At 40.8% G+C, this 25,468-nt stretch overlaps 1 protein-coding gene across 6 annotated transcripts in view; it reads left to right on the forward strand.

Annotated features, from left to right (window-relative positions):
- Positions 1-9,270: 9,270 nt before the first annotated feature.
- The window catches only part of gria2b (glutamate receptor, ionotropic, AMPA 2b), an 86,375-nt gene continuing 70,177 nt past the window's right edge, over positions 9,271-25,468 (forward strand). For all 6 annotated transcript variants that reach the window (XR_009782882.1, XM_061724899.1, XM_061724894.1 and 3 more), the window contains exons 1-2: positions 9,271-9,646; positions 9,782-9,922. Coding sequence is in view for 5 of the 6 variants with exons in the window: in XM_061724899.1 (XP_061580883.1) it covers positions 9,556-9,646; positions 9,782-9,922 (232 nt within the window). In the remaining variant the exon portion in view is untranslated. The remainder of the gene's footprint in view (positions 9,647-9,781; positions 9,923-25,468) is intronic.

Below are 25,468 nucleotides of genomic sequence, written 5' to 3' on the forward strand. Positions count from 1 at the left end.
CAGGAAAACTAATGAAAATCATCCAGGCAGAACACCATCAAATGGGAAAAAATAGAGTAAAAAAGAAATCACAGCTTAAGCTCAGCCCAACAACATGAATAAAATTGAATTTAATTTAATTGAAATATTTTGTGTAATGACGTAAAATACCACAATAAGTTAAACAGGCTCAGTTAACTGACAGGAATTATGAATTATTTTTTGTGCAAAAAAAAGGAGAAAAGACTTTGAGTGAAAGGAGAACTCCTATAGGGGGAGAGTGCGGTAATTTGTGCCAAGGGGCAAGTTGTTCCACCCCTGTTATCTAGAAAACCATAAAAGAAATTAGTCATGTGATCACATATTTTTGGAGAGGCATCCATTTCAATCATCCTGCAAAGAAGGGAGGCACATGGCTTGAGAGATAAGCACATTTAAGTTAAAAAAAAACAATTTTATGCCCTCCAAAGTAAAATTTCTATGAACAAGGTTTTTTGATTGCAATGTTTGAACAATTATAGACAACTTAGAAAACAGTTCACACATGTTTTGGTGCTTTAGTAAGCTACACCATAAATCTATACAGTTAGCATGATAGTAACTTAAAACAGCTAGGGGATGCACTTTCTTCCAAATGGTGGGTTTGGGGTAATTTGTACCAAAGGGCCTGGTGTAATTTGTGCCACTGTACTAAATAAATACTGACTCAAATGCACACATTGATGCTAGAGTTTTGATCATGAATGAATGAATGAATCCTTTATTTGAACATGGTTAAAAAAAAACAAACAGACTTCCTTCACCCCAGACACTTCCTCCAGCTCTACATTGACCGCATAACTGCGGACGCTGCACCGATCCGTCTGTCAATCTCCCGCTCCATCGTTCCCTCACTCGTGAACAAGACCCCGAGATACTTGAACTCCTCCACCTGAGGCAGGACTTCTCCACCCACCCGGAGAAGGCATGCCACTCTTTCCCGGTGGAGAACCATGGCCTCGGTTTTGGAGGTGCTGATTCTCATCCCTGCCGCGTCGCACTCGGCCGCAAACTGCCCCAGCACATGCTGGAGGTCCCGGTCTGCTGAAGCCAACAGGACAACATCATCTGCAAAAAGCAGAGATGAAATCCTGAGGTTCCCAAACCGGATCCCCTCCGGCCCCTGGCTATGCCTAGAAACCCTGTCCATAAAAATTATGAACAGGACCGGTGACAAAGGGCAGCCCTGCCGGAGTCCAACATGCACCGGGAACAAGTCTGACCTACTGCCGGCAATGAGAACCAGACTCCTGCTCCGATCATACAGAGACCGGACAGCCCTTAATAGAGGGCCCTGGACTCCATACTCACTGACCCCCCACAGAATGGCACGAGGGACACGGTCAAATGCCTTCTCCAGATCCACAAAACACATGTAGACTGGTTGGGCAAATTCCCACGAACCCTCGAGCACCCTGCGGAGGGTATAGAGCTGGTCCAGTGTTCCACGACCGGGACGAAAACCGCATTGTTCCTCCTGAATCCGAGGTTCAATTATCGGCCGTAATCTCCTCTCCAGTACCCTGGCGTAGACTTTCCCGGGGAGGCTGAGAAGTGTGATCCCCCTGTAGTTGGAACACACTCTCCGGTCCCCCTTTTTAAAAAGAGGGACCACCACCTCGGTTTGCCACTCCAGCGGTACTGTCCCCTTCCTCCATGCAATGTCGCAGAGGCGTGTCAACCAAGACAGCCCTATGTTACAAACCTGGCTCACAGTTTGCAACAAAAGAGTCTCCACACACAATTCAAGGTACAAAAAAGATGATTTATTTAACTAAATATACTCCCAAATGAAAGTAAAGTATGTTGTCATGTTGTGAGTGTATGCAGTGAGTGTGTGTAGGTGTACATGTGTGTAAAACAGAATAAACAACCAAAGCAAACCCAAATTACACCATGTTGGCCATGTGGCTGTCAGCTGCTCAATCAAGGAGAGAGTGAGCAGGCTGACAACTGAGCCTTTTATAATGGTGAGACAACACCCTCAGGTGTGGCCAATAAGGCTGGACGGCCGCCCTCTTCAGCCACAAGGACAGGAACTGCTGTGAAGATACACAAATTAGTAAGGCCGTCACACCCCCACCCATATAAATGAGGCCCCAAGGTGGTCTCAAAACAAAATAATACAAACAATACACCGGAACATTAATAGTTCTCTCATCTTACAAGAACATCCCAAATCCACTTCCAAACTGCTCACCCAACCCACACCCATTCAGCAACTCTGGTACCTGGAGAAGCAAATTAAGAGCAGGAGGGAGAGAAGAACAGTGCAGAGCAAAAAGGGACAACTGGTAAAATGCATTATGCAGGCAACGCACGAGACAATGCATCAGCCACAACATTTTCGGAACCTTTAATGTGGCGTATGTCAAGGTTGAATGGCTGCAAGAACAAACACCAGCGCATCAGTCGTTGATTTGGGTTTTGTAGGGAATGCAAGAATGTCAAGGGATTGTGGTCTGTATAAACTACTAGAGTTTTGCCTCCACCCACATAAACCTCAAAGTGCTGTAGAGCCCAAATGAGAGCCAGTGCCTCCTTTTCTACAATAGAGTAGTTCAACTGATGAGAATTGAATTTCCTCGAGAAAAAGCTTACTGGATGGTCAATGCTATCAGAACCTGTCTGTAAAAGTGCAGCTCCAGCACCCACATTGCTAGCATCCACCTGCAGCATAAAAGGTTCATCCAGGCGGGGAGCTGCCAAGACAGGGGCAGAGGAGATCAGATTTTTGACATGTTCAAAAGCACACTGACATTGATGGGTCCAATCAAACTTGACCTTTGAACTCAAAAGATTAGTCAAAGGTGCAACCACTGTGGAGAAGTTTCTACAAAACCCTCTGTAGTAACCTACCATGCCAAGAAAGCGCATCAGCTCCTTCTTGGTGGAGGGAGTAGGAAACTGGTCGATGGCAAGGACTTTTGCTCTAAGAGGTCGGACCTGCCCCTGACCAACCACCTTCCCCAAATAGGTGATTGTACCTCGAGCAAACTCACATTTGGCCAGATTTATTGTAAGATTGGCCCATACCAGGCGGTCAAAGAAAGCTCTGATGCGTTCTACATGCTCACTCCATGTGTCACTATAGATCACTACATCATCTAAATATACTGCACATCCCTCCAACCCGGCTACAACTTTATTCATTAACCGTTGAAAAGTTGCTGGGGCGTTCCGCAACCCAAATGGCATGACGGTATAAGAATAAAGTCCTGAGGGAGTTATAAATGCAGCAATGTCTTGAGCACGCTTTGACAGAGGCACTTGCCAGTAGCCCTTTAAGAGATCAAACTTACTGACAAATTTTGCTGTGCCCACTTGATCGACACAATCCTCCATGCGAGGAAGTGGGTAGGAGTCTGGCTTGGTAATTTTATTGACTTTTCGAAAATCTGTGCATGGTCTAAATGTTTGATCTGGCTTACTAACCAGCACACATGGGGAAGCCCAACTAGAAGAAGATGGCTCTGCAATGTTATTCTCCATCATATACTTCACCTCCACCTCCACCTCCAGCTGAGCACGTTTTTCTTGAGAAACCCGGTAAAACCTCTGGCGAATCGGCTCAGCATCCCCCAAGTCAATATCATGCTCTATGAGGTTAGTTCGGGAAGGATTGTCTGAGAATAAAGATGGAAATGACAAAATGAGGTTAGACAACTCTCTCACTTGAAAGTCAGGCAAATGTCCCATCAACTTATTCAAGTTATTCAAGGACTCTGAATTCTTGAGTCTGCCTTGCATCACACAGTCATCTGGATCATTGACTGCTTCTTCCTCTCCCAAGGAAGAAAAGTTCACAGAACCTACTGAGGCCGCCAATGCCACTGGCCTCATTTCCCCCCCACTGGAACGAGGAAAATAGGGTTTAAGCATGTTAACATGGCACAACTGTGTAGTCCTTCGCCTGTCAGGAGTAGATATCAAGTAATTCAAGTCTGAAACCTTCCTCACAACAGAATAAGGACCTGAAAACCTTGCCTGGAAAGGAGAACCCACTACTGGGAGATTTGCCAGAACCTGATCTCCTGGACAGAACACATGTACCTCGGCCCGGCGATCATACAAACTCTTCATTTTTCCCTGAGCCTTTTCCAGATTCGTTTTTGCCATTTTTCCAGCTTCATACAAACGTCTTTTAAACCCATCCACATACTCCACCATAGTTGGAGGAGGGGGAGGCTTTCTCCAATCATCCTGCAAGACCGCTAAAGGGCCACGAACAGAATGACCGAACACAAGATCATATGGGCTAAAACCCGTACTCTCCTGAGTAACATCACGAGCAGCTAGCATTAACCATGGTAGCCCTTCCTCCCAGTCCCGACCAAGCTCAGTGCAATAAGAGCGCAAAAGTGATTTGAGTGTTTGGTGAAAGCGCTCAATAGCTCCCTGGCTTTCTGGGTGATAGGCAGTGGACTGGGCATGTTTAACACCAAGCTTGCTTAACATGTCTGCAAACAGTCCTGATGTAAAATTTGTCCCCTGATCACTTTGAACCACTTTGGGAATGCCAAACACAGAAATGAACTGAGTCAGAGCCTTTATTATGGACCTCGCCGTTATGTTACGCAATGGAAAAGCAGCTGGATATCTGGTTGTCTGACACATTACCGTGAACAGATACAAGCTACCAGACTTAGACTTAGGCAGTGGGCCCACACAGTCGATCAACAAATGCTCAAAAGGCTGACTAGCTACTGTTATAGGTTTCAAAGGAGCGGGTTTTATGGACTGATTTGGTTTTCCTGTGAGCTGACATGTATGACAAGTTTTAATGTAGGTCGAAATATCTTTCTTCAACCTAGGCCAATAAAAGTACCTGAAAACTTTGTCATAAGTCTTTTTAACCCCAACATGCCCAGCTAACATGTCATGAGCAGTTCTCAAAATACCATCCCTCAGCTTAGTGGGAACCACAATCTGAAAAATAGCATCACCAACAAACTTCTCACCCTGCGGCAACCATTTTCTCACCAACATGCCCTCATCAAGGAAGTATCCATGAGCCACACTCCCCATCTCTTCTGCTGGACGCACCTGCTGAAACAGCTCTGATAAGACAGGATCCCCCTGCTGCTCCTGTATTAAATTAGCCCGGGACACAGAAAAAGGGAAGGCAGGTAAAGGAAACTGAACATTTTTAGCAATTTTATGCACTCCGACTTCCTTCTGTGCTTGAGCCCTAGTGACAGCACATGCTGAGAAAACATGCTGCAGGTCTCTGCACTCAACCTGGTCCACCAAAGGAGAGCAAGTTACCACTGGTGAGGGAGAGGCCCCTGGGAATGGACCGTCAACCAGATCGTTACCCAGAATCACCTGCACACCCTGAACTGGCAGGGCAGGACGCACTGCCAAAGCTACTTCCCCCTTAACCTGATCTGAAAAGAGCACTACCTTATGCAAGGGCGCAGGGAACACAGACAACCCCATATCCCTGACCAAAACCGAATCACCAGTGTCAGTGGCTGATGTAAAAGACAACACAGATGCCACTATGAAGGAGTCTAAAGCACCAGAGTCTCGCAAAATTTTGACAGGAACTTTTTTATCACTTCCTACCAAAGAGACAAACCCATCACTGACGTGCTTGTGATAACCAGGATCAATTTCATCACTGTTAGCCTGACCAGAGTCTTCTGTAGAAGAAGCAACAGATTCCTCAAGAGGAAACAGAGTCTCCGACAAAGAATGAGCAGCTAATGTTGACGGCTTGGTAAGCTGCTGAACAGCAGCGATAGCCGCAGCCCTCTCACTCAATATGTTTTCAGTCAACCGTACTGGAACGGCTAAAGCTGCAGGTTTAACCTGGCGATTTCCTGGCTGGGACTTTTGCTTAGCTTTCAGGACAGGACAGTCAGCTTTCCAATGACCTTTGCCTAAACAGTAGTTACAAGTTTGACCTGAATCCAACTTGCTACCAGCATTTCCCGTCTTGAAAGGAAGAGAATCACTCCCGGTACCTTTTTGATGACCACCAACAACATTATCCCTCCGTCCATAGTCCCAACGTACTTTATGAATCAGAGCATATTCATCAGCTATGACAGCAGCTTTAGCCAAAGTCTTAGCCTTCTTCTCACTCAAATAAATAGCCAGGCGCTCAGGAAGCGTTTCTTTAAACTGTTCTAGCAACAGTAGTTCACTCAACTGTTCAAAATTTTGAGCATCAGAGGCCAGTCTCCAACGACCAAAAAGGGTAGACAATTCACGTGCAAACTCTACATAAGTCTCTCTCTCATGCTTTCTTGCACTCCTAAATTTCTGTCGATAAGCCTCAGGCACCAATTCATATGCTTTTAAGACTGCCATTTTAACCTTGAGATAGTTAACACTGTCTGATAAAGGCAAAGCAGAATAAGCCTCCTGGGCTTTACCAGTCAATACACACTGTAACAGGAGGGTCTGCTCAGAATCACTCCACTTCCTGTTCTTGGCCAACCTCTCAAAGAGCAAGAAGAATGTATCTGGATCCTTCTCTGAAAATTTGGGCACCAACCGCAAACAACCAGAGACATCAAAAGTCAGAGAGCTACCTGCCACAGGTTCTCCCTTCCCAACTGCTATGGGATCAAGAATCTTCCCCTCCTTGATTAAGTCCAGCTTGTAACGCTCAAACTCCTGACGCTCTCTCGCCTGCTGCAGCTCAGCTTCACGTAACCTCATAGTATATTTGAACTTCTCCATCTCTACAGCCTGCTCCTGTGCACGAGTATCCTTTTCTAATTTATGCTGCAAAGTCAACAGTTCTTTTTTCTGTTCAAAAGTTAAAGGCACCTCAATCCCAGCTATAGGCCCCACAAACTTTTGCGACAGCTCTGGCTCACCCTGAGGAGAAATGTCCCCGGCCAACTGGGTGTCACTACCTTCAATTTCAGAAGACAAAACCCCAAACTGAACCAAACCATCCTTTAGTGCACACACAATATCAGCTTTACGCCCCTGACTGGGGATTTCAACACCAAAATGCTCTGCCACCTTCAACAAACGATCCTTGGTGTAAGTCTCCAGCAGACTTTCACTGGGATTCTGCAAAAAATCCTCGATTGCAGACATAATTGGAACAACAGCTGACCCACAAAAACCAAGTACTTACACCTGACACTCTAGGCTAACCTGACAAACTGACTACAAATGTTTACTACCAACCCGATATGACAGTCACACTGTGGAACAACCTTCCCCCTGGCTACCTACTTAACCCGAAAACTAACTGTCTATCTCAACCCTAGTCTTCATGCAAATAGCGCTGGTGGGAGATTTAAACACTAAGCCCAATGACCCGGCCAGGCAACCATTAAAATGGCGACCTACCTAGTCAGTCATGGATGTGTACCCGAAACACAAGGCTGTGGCCATACTAATGCACAAAAACAACAAACTAAAACAAAAAACAACGAATCCACGAATGAATATCGTTCTGATACCTATCGGGGAAGTAGTTCCACTGACAAGGCTGTTTTATTCACACCGGATCAGAAGCAAACAACAAAAATGAGGCAGGTTAACTATTATCTACAGGTGTAACCAACTGAGCCTGAAATCCAATTCAACTCAAATCACCACATATGTACCCTTTAAATATGTGAGACTCCTCCAAAACCAATGCTTCAATTTAAGCAACTGCCACAAAATTCAACAGCAACCACTGTCTCTTACTCACCAAAGTGGACGAGCCCCCATTTGTTACAAACCTGGCTCACAGTTTGCAACAAAAGAGTCTCCACACACAATTCAAGGTACAAAAAAGATGATTTATTTAACTAAATATACTCCCAAATGAAAGTAAAGTATGTTGTCATGTTGTGAGTGTATGCAGTGAGTGTGTGTAGGTGTACATGTGTGTAAAACAGAATAAACAACCAAAGCAAACCCAAATTACACCATGTTGGCCATGTGGCTGTCAGCTGCTCAATCAAGGAGAGAGTGAGCAGGCTGACAACTGAGCCTTTTATAATGGTGAGACAACACCCTCAGGTGTGGCCAATAAGGCTGGACGGCCGCCCTCTTCAGCCACAAGGACAGGAACTGCTGTGAAGATACACAAATTAGTAAGGCCGTCACACCTACGACATCCAGAGACTAGAGGTACTCAGGGCGAATCTCATCCACCCCCGGTGCCACCGAGGAGCTTACGAACCACCTCAGTGACCTCTGCTTGGGTGATGGATGAGGACGTCTCCGAGTCCACATTCTCCGCTTCCTCAGTGGAAGGCATGTCAGTCGGGTTAAGGAGATCCTCGAAGTATTCCTTCCACCGTCCGACGATGTCCCCAGTCGAGGTCAACAGCTCCCCACCCGCACCATAAACGGTGCCGGCAGAGTACTGCTTCCCCCTTCTGAGGCGCCGAACGGTCTGCCAGAATTTCCTCGAAGCCGACCGAAAGTCTTCCTCCATGGCCTCCCCGAACTCCTCCCCGACCCAATTTTTGCCTCCAGGACTGCCCGAGCCGCGGCTTGCTTGGCCTGCCGGTACCTATCTACTGCGTCAGGAGTCCCACAGGCCAACATAGCCCGGTAGGACTCCTTCTTTTGAATGGTTTGACATAAAGAGTCATGGGTGGTGTCATCTCACTTAGTTTTGAGTCTTTGACTCTTTATTGGTGAAAATTGCATGCGCGAGGGCCCGTTCATCGCTGCTTGCAGCTTTAATTTAGATTATCATCGTCAGCACTTGACTTTTACAAAATCTTATCCCAATGTGTAATAACTTTAACGAAAATAGAAAATATTGTATTTTAACTATATTTTTTCACTTTAACTTTAAATATTTTGCTATTGCTGTACTTCTAGTATTAATTCTTACGTAATTAATATATTCTACATTATCATTATAATATCACTCATCCTTCTGTGCATATATGGATTGTATACACAATAACATATATATATATATATATATATATATATATATATATATATATATATGTGTGTGTGTGTGTGTGTGTGTGTGTATATATATACATGTATGTATCATAATTGTTGAACGGTTTCTTGCTTTAATGATCACCTCTGGGCCCGCAGGACGCCATAATAGAGCCAATTCTGCTCGAATGAGAGCATCCGTTCATACTTATGCAAAGTCAATGGTGCTATTTGTCACCATTTGGTTGACTCTCGGCTGTTTCCGTCTCCCTTCGCCTCCTCATTAACATTCCTGGCCGGTGGGTGTGATGCTGCTGCTGATGCTGCTGCTGATGCTGATGCTGGTGCTGATGCTGAGGCTGCGCTCTCCGGCGCGCAGCGTCCGCGCGTTCAGAGGAGCTGCAGCTGACGGCAGGAGGGGAGCAGAGCCGAGCAGCGGAACCACATTCACCACAGCTACATTGCAGTCATCATTCCTTCGCTGCTGGTGTCTTTTATACTGTTACCAACCCAGAGAAATCGGTGCTTTAACTGAAGATTATTATTTTTTTTCCTTCCTTCTCGAGGGCCGAAGTGTCCTCAATATGTTTCGGATCTAACCCTATCCGGAGAGAAAGAGGAATAGCAGTCTCTCCCCTTAGTGGATGTGGACACCTTATCTATATGGACATGGAGAAGATAGTGAATTTATCCGTTTCGGTGCTGCTGGTTTTATGGGGATGCGTGCTCGGAGGCTCGCCCAGTGTGCAGATCGGTGAGTATCTGGCCCATCCGTTCAGACCAAAACCAGCCCGTTATGTGCATAAGATTAGGATAAAAAAAAATAAAAAATAAATGAAATATTTGCTTTTGGCACTCCGATTTGATTTCTATTTTGTGTGGATTTCAGGGGGACTTTTTCCAAGGGGCGCGGATCAAGAGTACAGCGCGTTTCGGATAGGAATGGTTCAGTTTGGCACCTCGGAATTCAGACTGACGCCTCACATCGATAATTTGGAGGTGGCGAACAGTTTTGCTGTTACCAATTGCTGTAAGTACGCCTAAAATCGTCCTATTCCCCAGTCTTTTTTTTTTTTTTTTCTATTCCTATTATCTAACAAGCCAGAAAAGCAACCCGGTGCACATTTGACTGCGCATTTTGTGTGAATGCATCAGCTGTTTTTTTTTTTTTTTTGCTGGAAATGTGTCGAGCAGTCTGATTTATATTCCATCTGCAACACATCCCAAGCCGAGAGCTGGGTAGTTTGAGGATGAAGAGGCGTCGAGTTATAGCCGAAGGAAAGTTGGTTTCCACAGTAACGGTCACATCCAGTCCATTTTCAGTCCTTCAGATTCGGAGATCCAGCGGGCTTCGCTGCATGAATATCGACCCGATGCCTTTGCCATACAACTGTCTTTTGAAGTCAGCGAGCTTCTACAGTAGGTGGGAATAAAAGAACACGAACCTGCTATTGCATCGAATATTTCCCTTATTTCTGGGACACCATCACTCCGCCTTTTCCCCCTTCTTTGATCCTACTAATGCACGTCTTACATACATAGATGCCCCCTATAGGACGGACTCCATGGACATATAGGCCTGTGCGTCACGTGTAGGTCCTTTGCAAGCTGTATGCGTTTAAGGATTGGCACTTTCTTACGATGCAGTCTTTTTTTTTTTTTTTGGAGCAAATTGAAATAATAGTAAAGTCATGGCATATGGTCGCGTATAAAACTGCAGCATCCCCCTCCTGCACCGCCTTTGCTGCTCGTGCAAACTGAGTTTCAGTGAGAATCTGGAGGAAATCACGCATTCCTCCCAGCTCGTGTTGGATTTCTCTTCCTAATGCAACAGCAAAATGGGTTCTAAGGTCGCTTTATTTCATGCATTCATCAGACGGTTGCCAAGCGACTACTGCTCTCAACAGTCACTTAAACATAAACCAAGCGCTTTTGATTGGTGCAGGCATCGCTCCAATCGATTTCATTAGCATATAAAACCTTCCTGCTGGGAGATGCTCGCTGCCACCTACAGATCAGAGGAAGAGTTATGACGAAGCTTCAATTATTATTGTATGACAGCTTCATACCGCTTTATTAGAAAAAATGACATCTCTGCTAACGTTTAAGGATTTGTTTTATTGGATGTTCATAATAACGATGATAGCAAATTGCAGCAGTGAATTATGTCCCTTCGACCAGGATCTTTTATGAGCTGTTTGAATGTGCTTTTGCATTTCAATGACATATTTAACAATCCATACTAGCCAAATGTAAAGTAGGCTCATGTGTACACATTTTCACTCCTTACAAGAGCATTTTTTATATTAGGTTACATGAATGTCAATTTGAACCAAACAAGAACGAGTGGAATTGTTGCGATACATCCCTGAAGACTTGCCCTGTTCCTAAACTCATAGGAAGAGGTTCCCATCACTACAACATTGCTTCATTATTTTATGAAGACCAACAATTACAAGGACAAACATCTCCAGAAATGAGAAGACTCTTTCATAGGTGCAGCTCATTAGGTATTAGTCCAGTTAAGTGTCTTCTGATTGGTTGCTCTCCTGCAGGAACATGCATCACCAGTAGATCTGATCAAGACAGAGCCAGCAATCTTGTAATGTTCTCCCAACCTAGAGTAGGACTATCCTGTTTTTGTGCATTCTGTAAACAGACTAAAACACATGTATTTCATTTTTAAGCCTCCAGGTACATGTGAGATGGTAATAAATTGTTATAACATTTTAGTAAACACTGAAGAACATAACATGCCCCCCTTGAATAATATTGTCTGTTAGCTAGATCCTGACATGATAAATTCACTTGACTCAGGCAACTTACATTTTCTTAAGTCAGTCTTAAGAATCAAGTTCACATGAATTTTTTTAGAGATGTAAATTTCTTAATATCCGAGTGAAATATCTGCAAGGCTTTAGATGCAGTAGAAGAGCTCTCTTTCCAGCCTCTTCTTATCTGCTTCGTTCAGAGCAGAGGGCTTTTGGGAGGTGGAGTCAGACACTCCACTCAACTCCAGCCACAGATTGATCTATTTTATCCGTCAATGTTTAAGTTCACACAATAAATATCTTTGCTGCAACTCATAAATTGACATAAGAGCCCCAAAATGTAAAACACATATGGAGCACGTATTAACTGATTGGATTGTGCTGTATGATGGTTTGTAAATTATTGTAGATTGTAAATTATTCTTGTTGATTAGTCTTGGGGTGACAAACTGTTGGGTGGTTCGCTTTAGCCTCAGCAGCAACTGCCTTAGCTTAGTGGTGAACAAGGGAAATAAACAACAGAATGATGTAGAAAATTTACTGTTCAACACATTTAGAACCATCACCGTTTTTTAACAGGTAGTAGGAGGAGGTTTTTCAACCTTTATGCATAACAGTTGTTATGTTTTTGTAAACTGTGTCTTCGTCATGATTGACTTTTGGAGTGGGAGTTAAAAGGAGGAGGGATAACGTGGGCTGCAGTGAGGTGAAGTGGTGGGGAGGGTGAGTCGGGGGTGGGGGGCGTCTTTTAAGGCCAGCAGATGGCAGTCTGTCTCATAATCCACCTCCGTTTGTAATTACAGCACACTTTATTACACCACCGCCGCTTTATCTTTTGTAAAGATGTACTTCATCGATTCAAGGGAGAGTAAAAAGGATGAATAAAATGAACTGTCGGGACTCTGAAAGCTGAAACGCTGTCAATACATGTTTTCATAAGCTTTCTGCCCCAGACCGGAGGAAAAAATGAAAACAAGAAAAACCCTACCAGTCTTTAATGATGAGAAGAAAAAAAAAACTAGAAGAACATTTTATGAGAATCGGCTCAAGATGGAAAAAGTTTATTTTTTAGACACGATTTCATCAGAAAATAGGTCATTTAATACCATTAAGCCATGAAAGAGGGCACCAAACTCTAGAAGAGAGCTGTTAATTTGCTTATTTTTTTCCCCTTTGATATGCAAACCTATACCATACTTTAATTAATTGTATTCTTGAGTATAGTCTTTTTTTTTCCTTACAAGAATTAGGGCTCACAACATTTGGATTGGTACCTCCCTGACTTATCGCTCTGTGGTTGCACTTGGCCTGTGCAGCAGCGTACTTCATCAATGCAGTGTCAGAAGCAGTGGGAGGGAGGATGACACATTCCTCCATCAATAACAGTTCATCTGGACAAGGCTGAAGCTGCTGCCAAGTGCAGGGGAGTCACTGTGACAGTGTATATGTGTGTGGGCAGGGAAATTGGTGAGCTGTCCACCTCGAGTTATAAATTTAAAAGTCTTCTTCAGACGTCCTGATTAAGAGCAGCCTCTGAGTTTTCAAAATGGTTAACACTACCTAAAACTGTTCATTGTTGTTAAAGTAACAACCATTTTTACTGAACGCTGTTATAAATGACAGTACTGTACCGTATATGTAGTCTAAGATGATCTTGAATGTCTTTGTAGGTCAATATCTGGGGTGCAGAGATGCTCCTTCACAGTAACTGTTGTTGAAAAATAGGGGTGTAACAATATATCGTGCCATGAGATTTTGCAATACAAAAACGTCACGAAACGTGTCGTGGAGGTGACAAACTGTATCGCGATATTGGGTTAATAATATTAATCTAACGTGCATCTGACCGCGCGTGCCGACCGCGCGTGCCGACCACGCCTCGACCCGCGGACCACAATCTTACTCCGCTCAGAAGAAAGTAGTACCGTTTTGCGGTTCCGATCACGGGACTCTTGGGGGGTTTTGAGCTCTGAACTTTTAAGTCTGGTGTAGAGCTAAGCCTTACCTTATTAAATTAAACCTTTTTCGGGTCGTGACTAGGATAAAAACGGGAACAACTTCTGCTGAGTTCGAGTGTACTTTAATGTCCGCTCAACAGTGTAGGATTTTAGAACGTCAACACAGCACCTAGTGCCGTACTGTGGCGTATCACTCCGCCCAATCTAAAACATACTAAGCGCTACAGATAAACTGACTAGTGTAATTATAGTCCCTGATTTACATCAGAATATAAAGAATATATTTATAAAATAATGAACCCTGAATTACCAAAATAATCTTCTTGACAAAAATAAATCTCCTCTTACACTTATAAGAGCAGCATGAATCAATCTTTTTTATGATGTAAAATTGTATGTATTCATTTACTTTTATTTATTTATTTAATTTTAGTTAGAAAAGAAAAAAGTCAAACCATACATGAGAGAAACTTCAGTTTGTGGCAAAATATTTTATTGTATGAAACCGGGCGCCGTTTATATGTCAGCCCACTGCTCTCTAGTCTAATTAGAGAAGGGTTAAATGCAGAGAAACAAATTCCACCAGCCTGGCTGTGTGGTCATTAATAAAAAAAAAAAAAAAAAAAAAAAAAAAAGATGCATAATGCAAACCTGACATTTACTTTTAGTGCAGTTTGTGGAAAATGGTTGGCCTGGCTTTCTCTTTAAAACTTAAACAGTTATAAAGCATTACAAACTGTAACAATAGGACAAACGCACAGCATTGTTTTGTATTTTGTGTCTTTCAAATAAAAGACAATTTTTCCAGTATATTGTTCCTCATTCAAGGTTGTTAAAAAAATACTGCTATAATATCGTATCGTATCGTTATCGTGACCTCAATATCGTGTATTGTACCATATCGTGAGATTAGTGTATCGTTACACCCCTAACACTACCTAAAACTGTTCATTGTTGTTAAAGTAACAACCATTTTTACTGAACACTGTTAGAAATGACAGTACCGTATACACAATCTAAGATGATCTTGAATGTCTTTGGAGGTCAATATCTGGGGTGCAGAGATGCTCCTTCACAGTAACTGTTGTTAAAAAAAAAAACACCAAGTCCTCCTCTTTTACACCTGCTGCTCTGTTTGCAGTTTCTCTCCCAATATGCAAACGAAGTAGAGGGATGATGCAGCCCAAAATGTGTGCCTAATTTTTCGCAGTGCCATTTTGTTCCACATCACAACCCCCCGCTCTGCCATTTTATGCACCAGAAACATCACATTCTCCACAACAATTCAGAGTAGAAACAGTTTAAGCCTTCTTGTCCTTGCTCTCTGTTTAATTCCTGCTCAATCTTCATCATCTCCTCTTCAGGCCTCTCCCCGTCAGGCCAGCGATAACTTAAAAAGTTCAGTTGGACCTCTTCAAATAACACTTTCTCACTGTCACAGTTACTGATGAAAAAGGAGGTCAAAAAGTGCCAGAATTAGCAGCACGGTGTACAAACCACCCCATGAAGAAAAAAAAAGTTTTAAAAATGAATGCTTTAATGGAAAACATCTTAGTAGGAGATGGTAAGATGTTCCTCAGAGAAATACAACATGACCACATGACCAGAGATACTGCAGCTGCCTACTGATGCAGCTTCACTGTAGAATACTCATTTAGATTGAAGCAACTGTGGTTTTCATCCCCATTTATTTATTCATTCGTTTTATTGTCCTTCTCTCTTTGTTTTCCAAATAGTTGTCCCAAATGTCTCGTTTCCTTCTAGATGTTTGTTGTCTATCAAAACAGGGCAGTGTAAGGTGTATACATTTGTATTTTTTGTGGTTTAATTGGCTGTATTGCTACCTTTCTTGCATTGTCTTTGTGTTTTATCTCTGCTATTGATAATTAACTTAGTGAATAAACATTTTCAGATTCTGTTCATTTGGAAGCAATGGATTACAGCTGTATGAATTACATGGATTACAGCTTTGATGAGATTCCCCAGTCCTTGGCGTGCAGGGAGGCTATAGCAGCTATGGCAGTAGAACACATTATCACTTCTTCAACTCTGAGTCATACATTTCAAGTTTAATATACTTCATAAAAGCCATTATCGGTACCATGGCAGCTTGTTCAAAGATTCCCAGCAAAATAGACATCACTAATTGATGATAAGTGGACGTGTCATCTAGCGTCGGAGCACAGGCGCATAGTACAGACAGCAGAATTCAAAGGACGGCTTTTCTCATTAAATAACATATTCTTATATCATATACCTTTTCTAAATGAAATATAAACACATTCATTAAGACCAGCAGTGATGAAGTGTCCTACATGCAGTTCAGAAAAGTGCACATGAGTGCGTCTGAGATTGCAAAGCTCTAAATGGCTGAGCTTGCTTTGCCGTGAGGTTTTGCATAATATCTGTCAGTTGTTGAAGTCTTTATTTCACACCAAGCATTCAATGACAAAAGCGAATCTTACCGCTGCTGCATGGAGAGAGATTGATTGTATCGCTATGTTTCATCATTAAGGACTGTCAGACTCAGCTTCAATGGCTTTATGTTTTATTTCCTTATATAAGGTCGGTTCCAGGAAATTCTTGCCTAGCAGAAGCCTTATAAAGTTTAAAAGCTCAAATCAATCAATTTGAATCCTGATTGATGGGGTCAATACTAAAAAGGCAGCGCGTCTTGTTAGAATTACATCCAAATACATTTATTTGGGGGGGGGGCTAGTGGGCATCAGAGTTGTGTACAAAAGGTGCAGTGCTGACTTTTCTTTCTTTTTCTGTAAAACCTGGCAAGACACTGTCACTGATTCACTCTCCGTAGCTGGTGCTCAGTCTGTCACCAGGCCGACTCTTATTTACTTGACTGGTTTCTCTTGCAACACCCCCCTTTTCTATTGCATCAAACGTCCAACACCTCAGCATCAATTCAGCATAATCCAGTTTCAAATCTGGGGAGACTCATAGTCATAACCAGGAGCAGACAAAACAATCTGCACCTTTCGGGAGATGGACATCACAAACTCAGGTGAAAATGTATTAGGACAGCTATGGAGGTAGATTTGTTTCTTAATTATGCAATCAAAAAAAAGATTGCTTCAATCAAAAAATATATTTTCAATTAAAAAAAATTCACTTCAATCAAAACAAATGATTTCAATCAAAGAAAAAAGTGTTTGAATGCAAAAAGATATCTGAGACTCAAAAAATGCATTTGAACAATTGTTTTTCTTTGATCTGAAATGTTTTCTTTGATAGAAGTGAAGTTTTTTTGCTTGAGGCAACTTTTTTGATTGAAGTAGTGTTGTTTTGTGTTTGGGCCATATTATGGGTAGGACATTTGTGTCTTTATCATTTAATCAAAAAAGAAGTTGCTTCAAAAAGAAAAACAAATATTTAAATCAAAGAATAAAGAGTTTGAATGCAAAAAAATATTTGAGACCCAAAAAATTGCATTCAAACACTTTTTTTTCTTTGATTGAAATACATTTTTTTGATTGAAGTGAATTTTTTTTAATTGGACATATATTTTTTGATTGAAGCAATCTTTTTTTTGATTGAATAATTAGGAAACAAATCTACCTCCATAGACAGCAATATTCCAATATGAAAGTTAAAATGCATTTTTTTTTATCCAAGCTTCATGAGGCCTCCTGTACACTGCTATGCACATGATGTCCCTGTTCTTTTTCTGGTGTTATGTTGCAAGACGAACATTTGCCACCCCAAAGTCCCAACCTTCAAAGAAGTTGGGACTTTGTGCAATATGTATGTGAATAGAGAATGCATTGTCAGAGTCAGACATTTGACCATTTCATAAGAAAAAAAAAGAGCTAATTTGGAATAAGATGGGACCAACTCATCTCAAAAAGGTCTGGAAAAGTAAGTGGCACTAAACAGAAACACCTGGAGGAACATATTAAACTAAACTAGAACATTTCAGGACATTTTGATATGGGCATGCCCTACTGCCCATTCGTCCCCTCTTGCTGCTTTGGTTTGGGGCTGTAGTGGTTGTGTTTAAGCTTGTTTTGGTTGTGTTTAAGGTTGTTTTGGTTGTGTCCGAGGTGGTTCTTGCCATGTTTGGGGTTATTAATATTGGCCAATAAAGAAAACCAAGGCCTGGATGCACGTTGCAGTTCGGGCCACATTAACGGATGATTTATTCATATTCTCCCCCATAAAAATGCATAGGTTTTGTTGCCATGGTGACAAGCCCCATAGGATAGAATGGGACAATTTGGCTTCAATATCTCAAAAGTTGTAAAAAACAGCCTAATGAAACAAGCTTCCAAATTTCCGTTAGCATCAAAATTAGAATAGTTAAATATCTCAAAAAGCGTAATAGCTAGCATGATGAGACTAAAATATGTTGTAGTACAACCCGTCCCGGGTTTGTCAATGTTGTAATGATGTCTGTACGATAAACCGTTGTCTAGCAACAAGCGTCCAAAATAAAATGGAATTTTTTTTTAAATTGAAAGTTAAATATCGCAAAAACCGTAATAAGTAGCATGATGAGGTTGTACGGTCCTTTAGTGCCAATCGGGCCGAGTGTTTGTAAATTTGAACGATGTCGTATACAATAAAGTTCGACCGAGCAATAAGCGTCCGAATTTTCACCTTTTCTTTTTGCTTTTTGGCATCTAGCGTTGCCCGGTAACACTTTTCACTGAAAAAAGTAATGCCCATCGAGGCACGATGGAGACGCATCCAACGATGTATGCCATGCATGGGTGCACGTTGTGGTTCGGGCCGCATTACCGGACGAAAAAAGCGTGCGGAATAAGAAGAAGAAGAAGAAAAGGGCAACCTTTTCTAGATACTATTATATCACCTTCATTTTTCAGGTTTTCTCGGGCGTGTTTTATTTTTGGGGGATTTATTTTTTCCACATCAGAGCGGGGTCATGCTGTACACCCGCTGGTGCGCAGTGGGACTTTTGCGACTTTAGCTTGTTAGCAAAATGCTAGCAACATTGCCCTTTGGGCCATTCTGGACGATTGCATTATGGGCATGCCACTACTTGGCATGCCCATAATTATTGAGCTAATTAGGTTAGCTTATGGTCAGTGAAGTGGGTATGAAAAGAGAATCTTAGAAATGTCTCTGAGAAAGTTTCCTAAATCTGAAGTCAGAATTCTGCAGTGTTAATCTGTTCAGGGTTTGAATATCAGTACATAATGTCAACAATCATCAAAAGATTCATAGAATCTGGAGAAATCTGTGTGTGTTGGGACAAGGCTGACGATCGGTACTGAAAACCCATGACTTGCTCGCCCTGAAGCAACAATGGATTAAAAATAGATATGATTCATTACTTAGTGGAAATTGCTGCATGAGTCAGGGACACTTCTGGAAATCATTGTCTAAGAACACAGTTCAACATACAGTACAATCCACAACCACATGTTTGTGACATGTGAACTTGATCCAGACAGGCTGAAATCTTCTCTTGGCCGAAGATCACTCAATATGGACTTCAGCAAAGTGAAGAACGGTGGTCTTTTGAAAAGATGATACATTTTTCTCAGTTAAAACATTAGATGTTTTCCATCTTTATTAGCACAGCATCTCAACCTTCCCTTTTTCTTTTTTTTATTAGGGCCCGAGCACTTACAGTGCGAAGGCCCTATTGTATCCAAATTTTGCAAGCAAGCCAGGTCTGGTGAAAAATTTGATATTTAATGGTTTGCATTAATGGGCGTGGCCTAATGCTCAACAGTGCCCCCTAGAAAACGTCGTGCCTCAAGCCCCACAATGTGGTTTGACGTACATGCACAAAAATCGGTACACACCTGTATCATGTAGCAACTTAAAGAAAAGTCTCCTGGCGCCATGGCCGAAACCGAACAGGAAGTCAGCCATTTTGAATTAATCGTGTAATTTTGGCGCAATTTATGCCATTTCTTCGGCCGCTTCTTCGGCCGAACCGTAACATGCACCCAGGTGTGTAATACATCAAAATGTGCGTCTCGATCCTGCGACGATGCACATTACTTTTCTCAGTCAAAAGTGTTACCGCGGCAACAATAGATGCCAAAAAGTGCGCCCCCCCTTCATCTGATTGGTCCATATTTGATAGTTCCTACTTTCTGCCATAACTTTTGAATGGTTTGACATAAAGACTCGTGGGTGGTGTCATCTGACTCAGTTTTGAGTACTGGACCTTCATTGGCATGAATTAGCCCCGCCCCTTCTTCTGATTGGTCAATATCTGATAGTTCCTACTTTCTGCCATAACTTTTGAATGGTTTGATATAGAGAGTCGTGGCTGGTGTCATCCACTAAATGTCCAGGCCTGAAGAATCTACATGCAAGTCATACAAGCGCTTCCACTGCAAACTGAACGTGCACAAGGGTGCGAGGGCCTGTCATCTCTGCTTGCAGCTTTAATTTAGGTTGTATTTTATACATCTACATGATTGTTTTTGAATGCAATTGTCTTCAAATTCAAATATCAGATCTATGCACCCATGTTTATATTTCTGATACCCACCTCTTTTCACGCAAACATTTCTTCCTCTGCTAAGACCAAGAGAGGAATTCGAGGTCACTACAGCCGACTGCCGATTTAACACTTCAAAGTTCCTGTTTGTCATGGTTGAATCATGTCATACTATAATTTCATGCATCTAAATGCACACAGCATTTCATGCGAGCATGCTTTCAGGGACATTGCTGAATGATCAAAAGCTGAAACACGCCACATATGCACTGCAGAGAATTGGTTATAGACAATTTATTGTTCACACTTAATTAAATGCATCTCCCCAATTTCACAGAGAGCTGTGAAATAATTAAATACCCCTGGCAGCTGGCTGGTCAGAAAATGAGGCTAAAAAAACACTTTGCGGATGCTAGTTTGCCCCAAATACAGCCCTCAGCTTGCTCTTATCAGAATGTCCTTTAAGAGAAATATTACCGGGCTTAGATGTAGTAAGATTTAAAGGTCTCAAGCGGTATCAGACGTTATCTGCGAGAAAGCATTTTTGCCCTAAACTGGGAAGCAAGGTACGTTTTATGTCCTTCAGTGAGAGTTGCTGATACAATTTATCTTTTTCTTTTTTCCTGAACTCTGTCCATAAATTCCATTTGAAACCAGAAGATGTTATTAAAAGTGTAATTTATCCTTTCATACAGACTGATGAGCAACATGTAGACCCTGTGCTGTTTTCTTTCTGGCTTTAATACAATTAGCATCAGCATTTTTAATCAAATAATGTTATTTAAAAAAAGTTCCATAGTCCATGATTACATTAGCTGCTGTGAACAAGCACTGCAATCTTTCATCCTTTACCTTTGCCGCTCTGTTTGCAGTCTTTTTCCTATAAGGATAGTCTAAAACTTTGCAGAGAGGAGTTAGTTGTCAATATGCTGGCGCAGACAATTCACTGTGAAACACATGAATCTGGTGCTTCAATATTCCCAGTGTTCACTCCGTACTGTCCATTTTTTTGCCAATTATCTCAGTCCTCATGACAATTGAGGGAGGCACTGTTTTAAAGACATACGGCTTCATCTCTACTTCCTCCTTTCTCCAAAAATCTGTGTTTTCATGGAAAAAAAAAGTTAGGAAAAAAAGTCTTATGAAGATAAAAACGAAATACATAATATCTGCAGAGCTGCTGCAACAGGCAAGCCGTAATGTCGCATTTCTAAGCGTCAAACTCATCAAAAGATTTTCATTCATGTTTTTGCATCTTTTATGTGTTGGAGCATTTGAAAAAGGAATATCCTTCCAGCTGCTTTCAGCGGCATTTGACAGTCTTCATCATCCAAGAGCCATTTTAGTGTCATGGACTTTTCTCAGGTGAGTTTATCACCTGAGTGCATCATATCTATATCCATAGCTCTCTCTTTTATTGTTTTTCTCCCTTTGGTTTGTTGCCTGATTGTTTTGCAGTCGAATGGCCATACGGTATCCATCACCTGCACAAACAGAGTGTCCTATTTCTGTACAAAGTCAAACCTTTTACTTCTTGTTAAGCCATAAAAATGAACTCAGGTGAAAACTACTTTTCTAAATGTACAGGAGCCAGTAGAGCTTTTTATTGCCACAGCGAGGATCCCGTCCTTTAGCTGAGTAAGCAGTCTCCAGAACAAATATCCTGCTTCATGTCATGAAGAATTAGGCTTTATTAATTCATTCATCCATTCATGTAGTAAGTTATTTACTCTCAGCACAAATGCCCTATCTCAGAGCCAGTGAAGCAAAAGGCAAAGATAAAAAGATTGCAGCCAAAGAGCACAGATCCTTATCCTGGAAAACATAGCTAAGGCTTTATCCTTCATCCTCTGTCTCCCATATCTATAATCGGAGAATAAAAAAAATCTCTTAGTCCTTTTGCATTCATTCCTGTGCAGCTGTTACACCTTAAAACCTTGCACAATAACAATGTGGATTTAAATAAATAAATGCTGCTTTGAGCTTCCGTGTAAGATTTTGTGAGGTTTTGAAGAATGCTTGTCAATGTTGCACGGAGATAAATTCATCAAGACCCCGGGACAGAGCTGCTGGGTAAATGACGTGATTATAAATCATCTGTCTTTGCCACAAAGAGCATAATGTTGCAGTTCTATAGCTTTCGTTTGATGGAGAAAGTTCAAAACACATGACTAATGCATATTAGAGGTCTGCACCCAATAGGCTTATATGTGATATAAGCCTCGACTTACAAAATACCTTTCAACCAACAGCCTCTTAAAGTTAAACACAACATTCAAAACCATATAAATCCCTTTGAATATTTGTAAATGAATACTAGAGGAACAAATATTGTATTATACGTACAGTATTTGTGTATCTATATCTCTGTTAATATATATTTATTTATGTATTTATTTCGATCATGTGCTCAATATGGTACACCCATTCATAACATGTCGTGTAATCATTTGGATCGAAAAGGAATAGGCTGAAGCTCTGAGCTTATAAATGCCTACCCTTTAACCTTCACATTATTATTATTTACACTTTCTATAACAAATGCTTTCCAGCATTTCCACCCAAAAAAGAAACAAACATAAAACACAAAAAAAAAAAATATATGTAACAACAAAGAACCAGTAACAAAAGAAAAAAGGAAAAATAAATAATAAATAGTCCCGATTAAAACAAGGACAAAAAGATCAGTAATTATTACCTGCATAATTCCATAATTCTCTTTCTTGCATCTTATCCTTTAATCTTGTTGGTATTTACCAATCATGGTCTGTTTTAAACTATTTTTGAACTGTATGATGTTTTTACTTTGTTTAAGATTATCTGGCAAGCTATTCCACAACTTAACCCCTGTAACTGAAATACACATACTTTTAAGTGTTGTTTTAACTGTTGGTTGTTTGAGATTATGTTCCCCCCTTAACTCATATTGCCCATCTCTATCCTTAAACAGTTTTTGTATGTTGCAGGGGAGTGAATTATTCTTTGCTTTGTATATTATCTGTGCTGTTTTAAATTCAACTAAGTCAGTCAATTTTAGTGCGTTTAATTTCCAGAACAAAACATTTGTGTGATGATAAAATCCTACATTATTTACGATTCTTATTGCTTTTTTTTTGCATTAGATAAATGGGTTGAACATTGGTTTTAAAAGTATTTCCCCAAATCTCCACACAGTACGTCAGATACGGTAAAATGAATGAATTATAAAGTATGTATAATGTTTTTAGGTTTAATATGTGTCTAGTTTTTCCTAGAATGCCGATACTTTTAGCCGACTTTGATCTAATATATTTCATGTGGGGCTTCCAGTTAAGATTGTGGTCTATTATTACTCCTAAAAAAGAAACATCATAGACTCTTTCAAGCTTTACATTGCCAATAATTACTTCAACCAGTATATCTGAGGGTACCAACTTCTTGCCAAACAAAATAAATTTGGTTTTACTTATATTTAATGATAGTTTATTTTTATCAAACCACAATTTCAGCTTCCCCAACTCAACTGACAAATCTTAAAACAGCATAATACAGAAAATATTTCAAACATAAGCGTACTGGCCAGTGTGACCAGGGTTATGTAAAGCCATTGTACATATGAATACTAGCTTTTGATTTATAGTTATATGTAGATATGTCAATGTATAGATTTATAGTAATTTTTATGTATATAATTGGAGGTAAATATACGAACCAATGTATATATAGCATATCTACTCTTATATAGTTATTCAAGTGTATTGTTATACAATTGCTGTCTGATGGGCGTTTGTTTTGTTTTCTTTTGTTTGCCTTGATTTGTTTGATTTTGACTATATTTATATATACATATAATTGAGTATTATATCACTGTATTGAACAGTTATTAAAGTAGGTATGGGTGTTTTATAAGTAAGCTTATTGAAACATGTCTTGTTTTTATATGTAAGAATGTATGTAAGATTCAGGGGTAGGACTGGATAAGTGGTTACTTCATTCCTACTCCGTTTCGAGCATGTTGGTGGATCCGTGAGGTCTGCCCAACTGCTGTACATATATATATATATATATATATATATATATATATATATATATATATATATATATATATATATATATATATATATATATATACACTTATATTATTTTATTTATTTATTTTTTTTTGTATTCTGTTTTTTTAATTGTTATGTACACCTTTTGCACGTTCGAAATAAAATCTTCAAATCAAAATCGAACAAAAGCCACTGTATCTGAAACATTTACGCAGACATCTTGAATAGCAGTTACAGGGAATGGCTTGAATTTTCATTAATTCAGTGAATAACCTTTACTGCTAGGGATCCATGCTCATTAGCATGCGCTGAGGAGAATCTGTCCTTCCCATCATCGTGCTGATTAAGATTTGATCCGGTTGCTTCATCTGGTTTTACAGGGTGTTCTTGTCAAACGTATTAGGATTCTGAGGTTTGTTTGCCAGGGGTGTGTGGATGCACACCGATATACAAGAAGCAGGATAAAAACCAGAGAATTGAGGAAGAAAAGTATGATAAGCAAAAGGGCATTGAGCAGACAAACACATTGCTGTGCTTTTTGTTGTTTTTAATGCCTCATCGAGCAAAGTCTGAATGTAAAGTAAAAGTAAGAGGCTGTCTTTAGGCGGATTGTGTCCTTTACAAAGGGCAGAATGACGCAGGCTAAAGGTGGATGCTACTGGTAGAGAGAAAACCTTGCAGGGCCTGTTTTTTTTAATTGTATTTATTTATTTATTTATTTTTGTGATAGTGCAACCCCTTGAAAAGGATACTAAACTATGACATCACAAATAAATTATTAAAATGAATGTACAATTGGGACTGCCGCATTATCATAAATTAAGATGCAGAATTTGCTCTTTGGTCACATTTCTCTAAAAAAGTAATGCATTTGTTTCCCTCCAAAACACAAAAATTCCAGCAGTAAAAATCCTGCACTGATTTTCACTTTTATTTCAGAGCTCACTTACTCCAATTCATTTAGAGCTTTGAAGCATTCGCAGCAGCTCCTCTTGCTGTCAGGAGTCCTGTTAAGCAATATCTGCTTTGTGAGAGAGCAGTATTGTTCTCCTGTAACGACTTGTTCCCCGACGGTTTGCTCGCTGAAACAAAAGGTCTAATCTGGACTGTAGCCAGCGTGTTTCTGCAGCTGCAGCTGATGTAACACTCTACATGTTAGACATGTTGTCAGCGGCTTGCCTTTCTCTGCAAATTTGAACAGTTTAAATTCAGCTCCTCGTTATGGGTCTGGATAGAAAAAGAGAAGCAAAAAAAGAAGCAAATAGTTTTTCACACATATGCATGAATTAATATAAATGTAGAAACCAATGACAGCTCAGGCCAGTAACTTTACCAATCCTGTTCTAAAGCATTTGACATGTGCTTCAGTGCTGCCCT

The sequence above is a fragment of the Cololabis saira genome, chromosome 7 (assembly GCF_033807715.1).
Source record: "Cololabis saira isolate AMF1-May2022 chromosome 7, fColSai1.1, whole genome shotgun sequence".
NCBI lineage: Eukaryota > Metazoa > Chordata > Actinopteri > Beloniformes > Belonidae > Cololabis > Cololabis saira.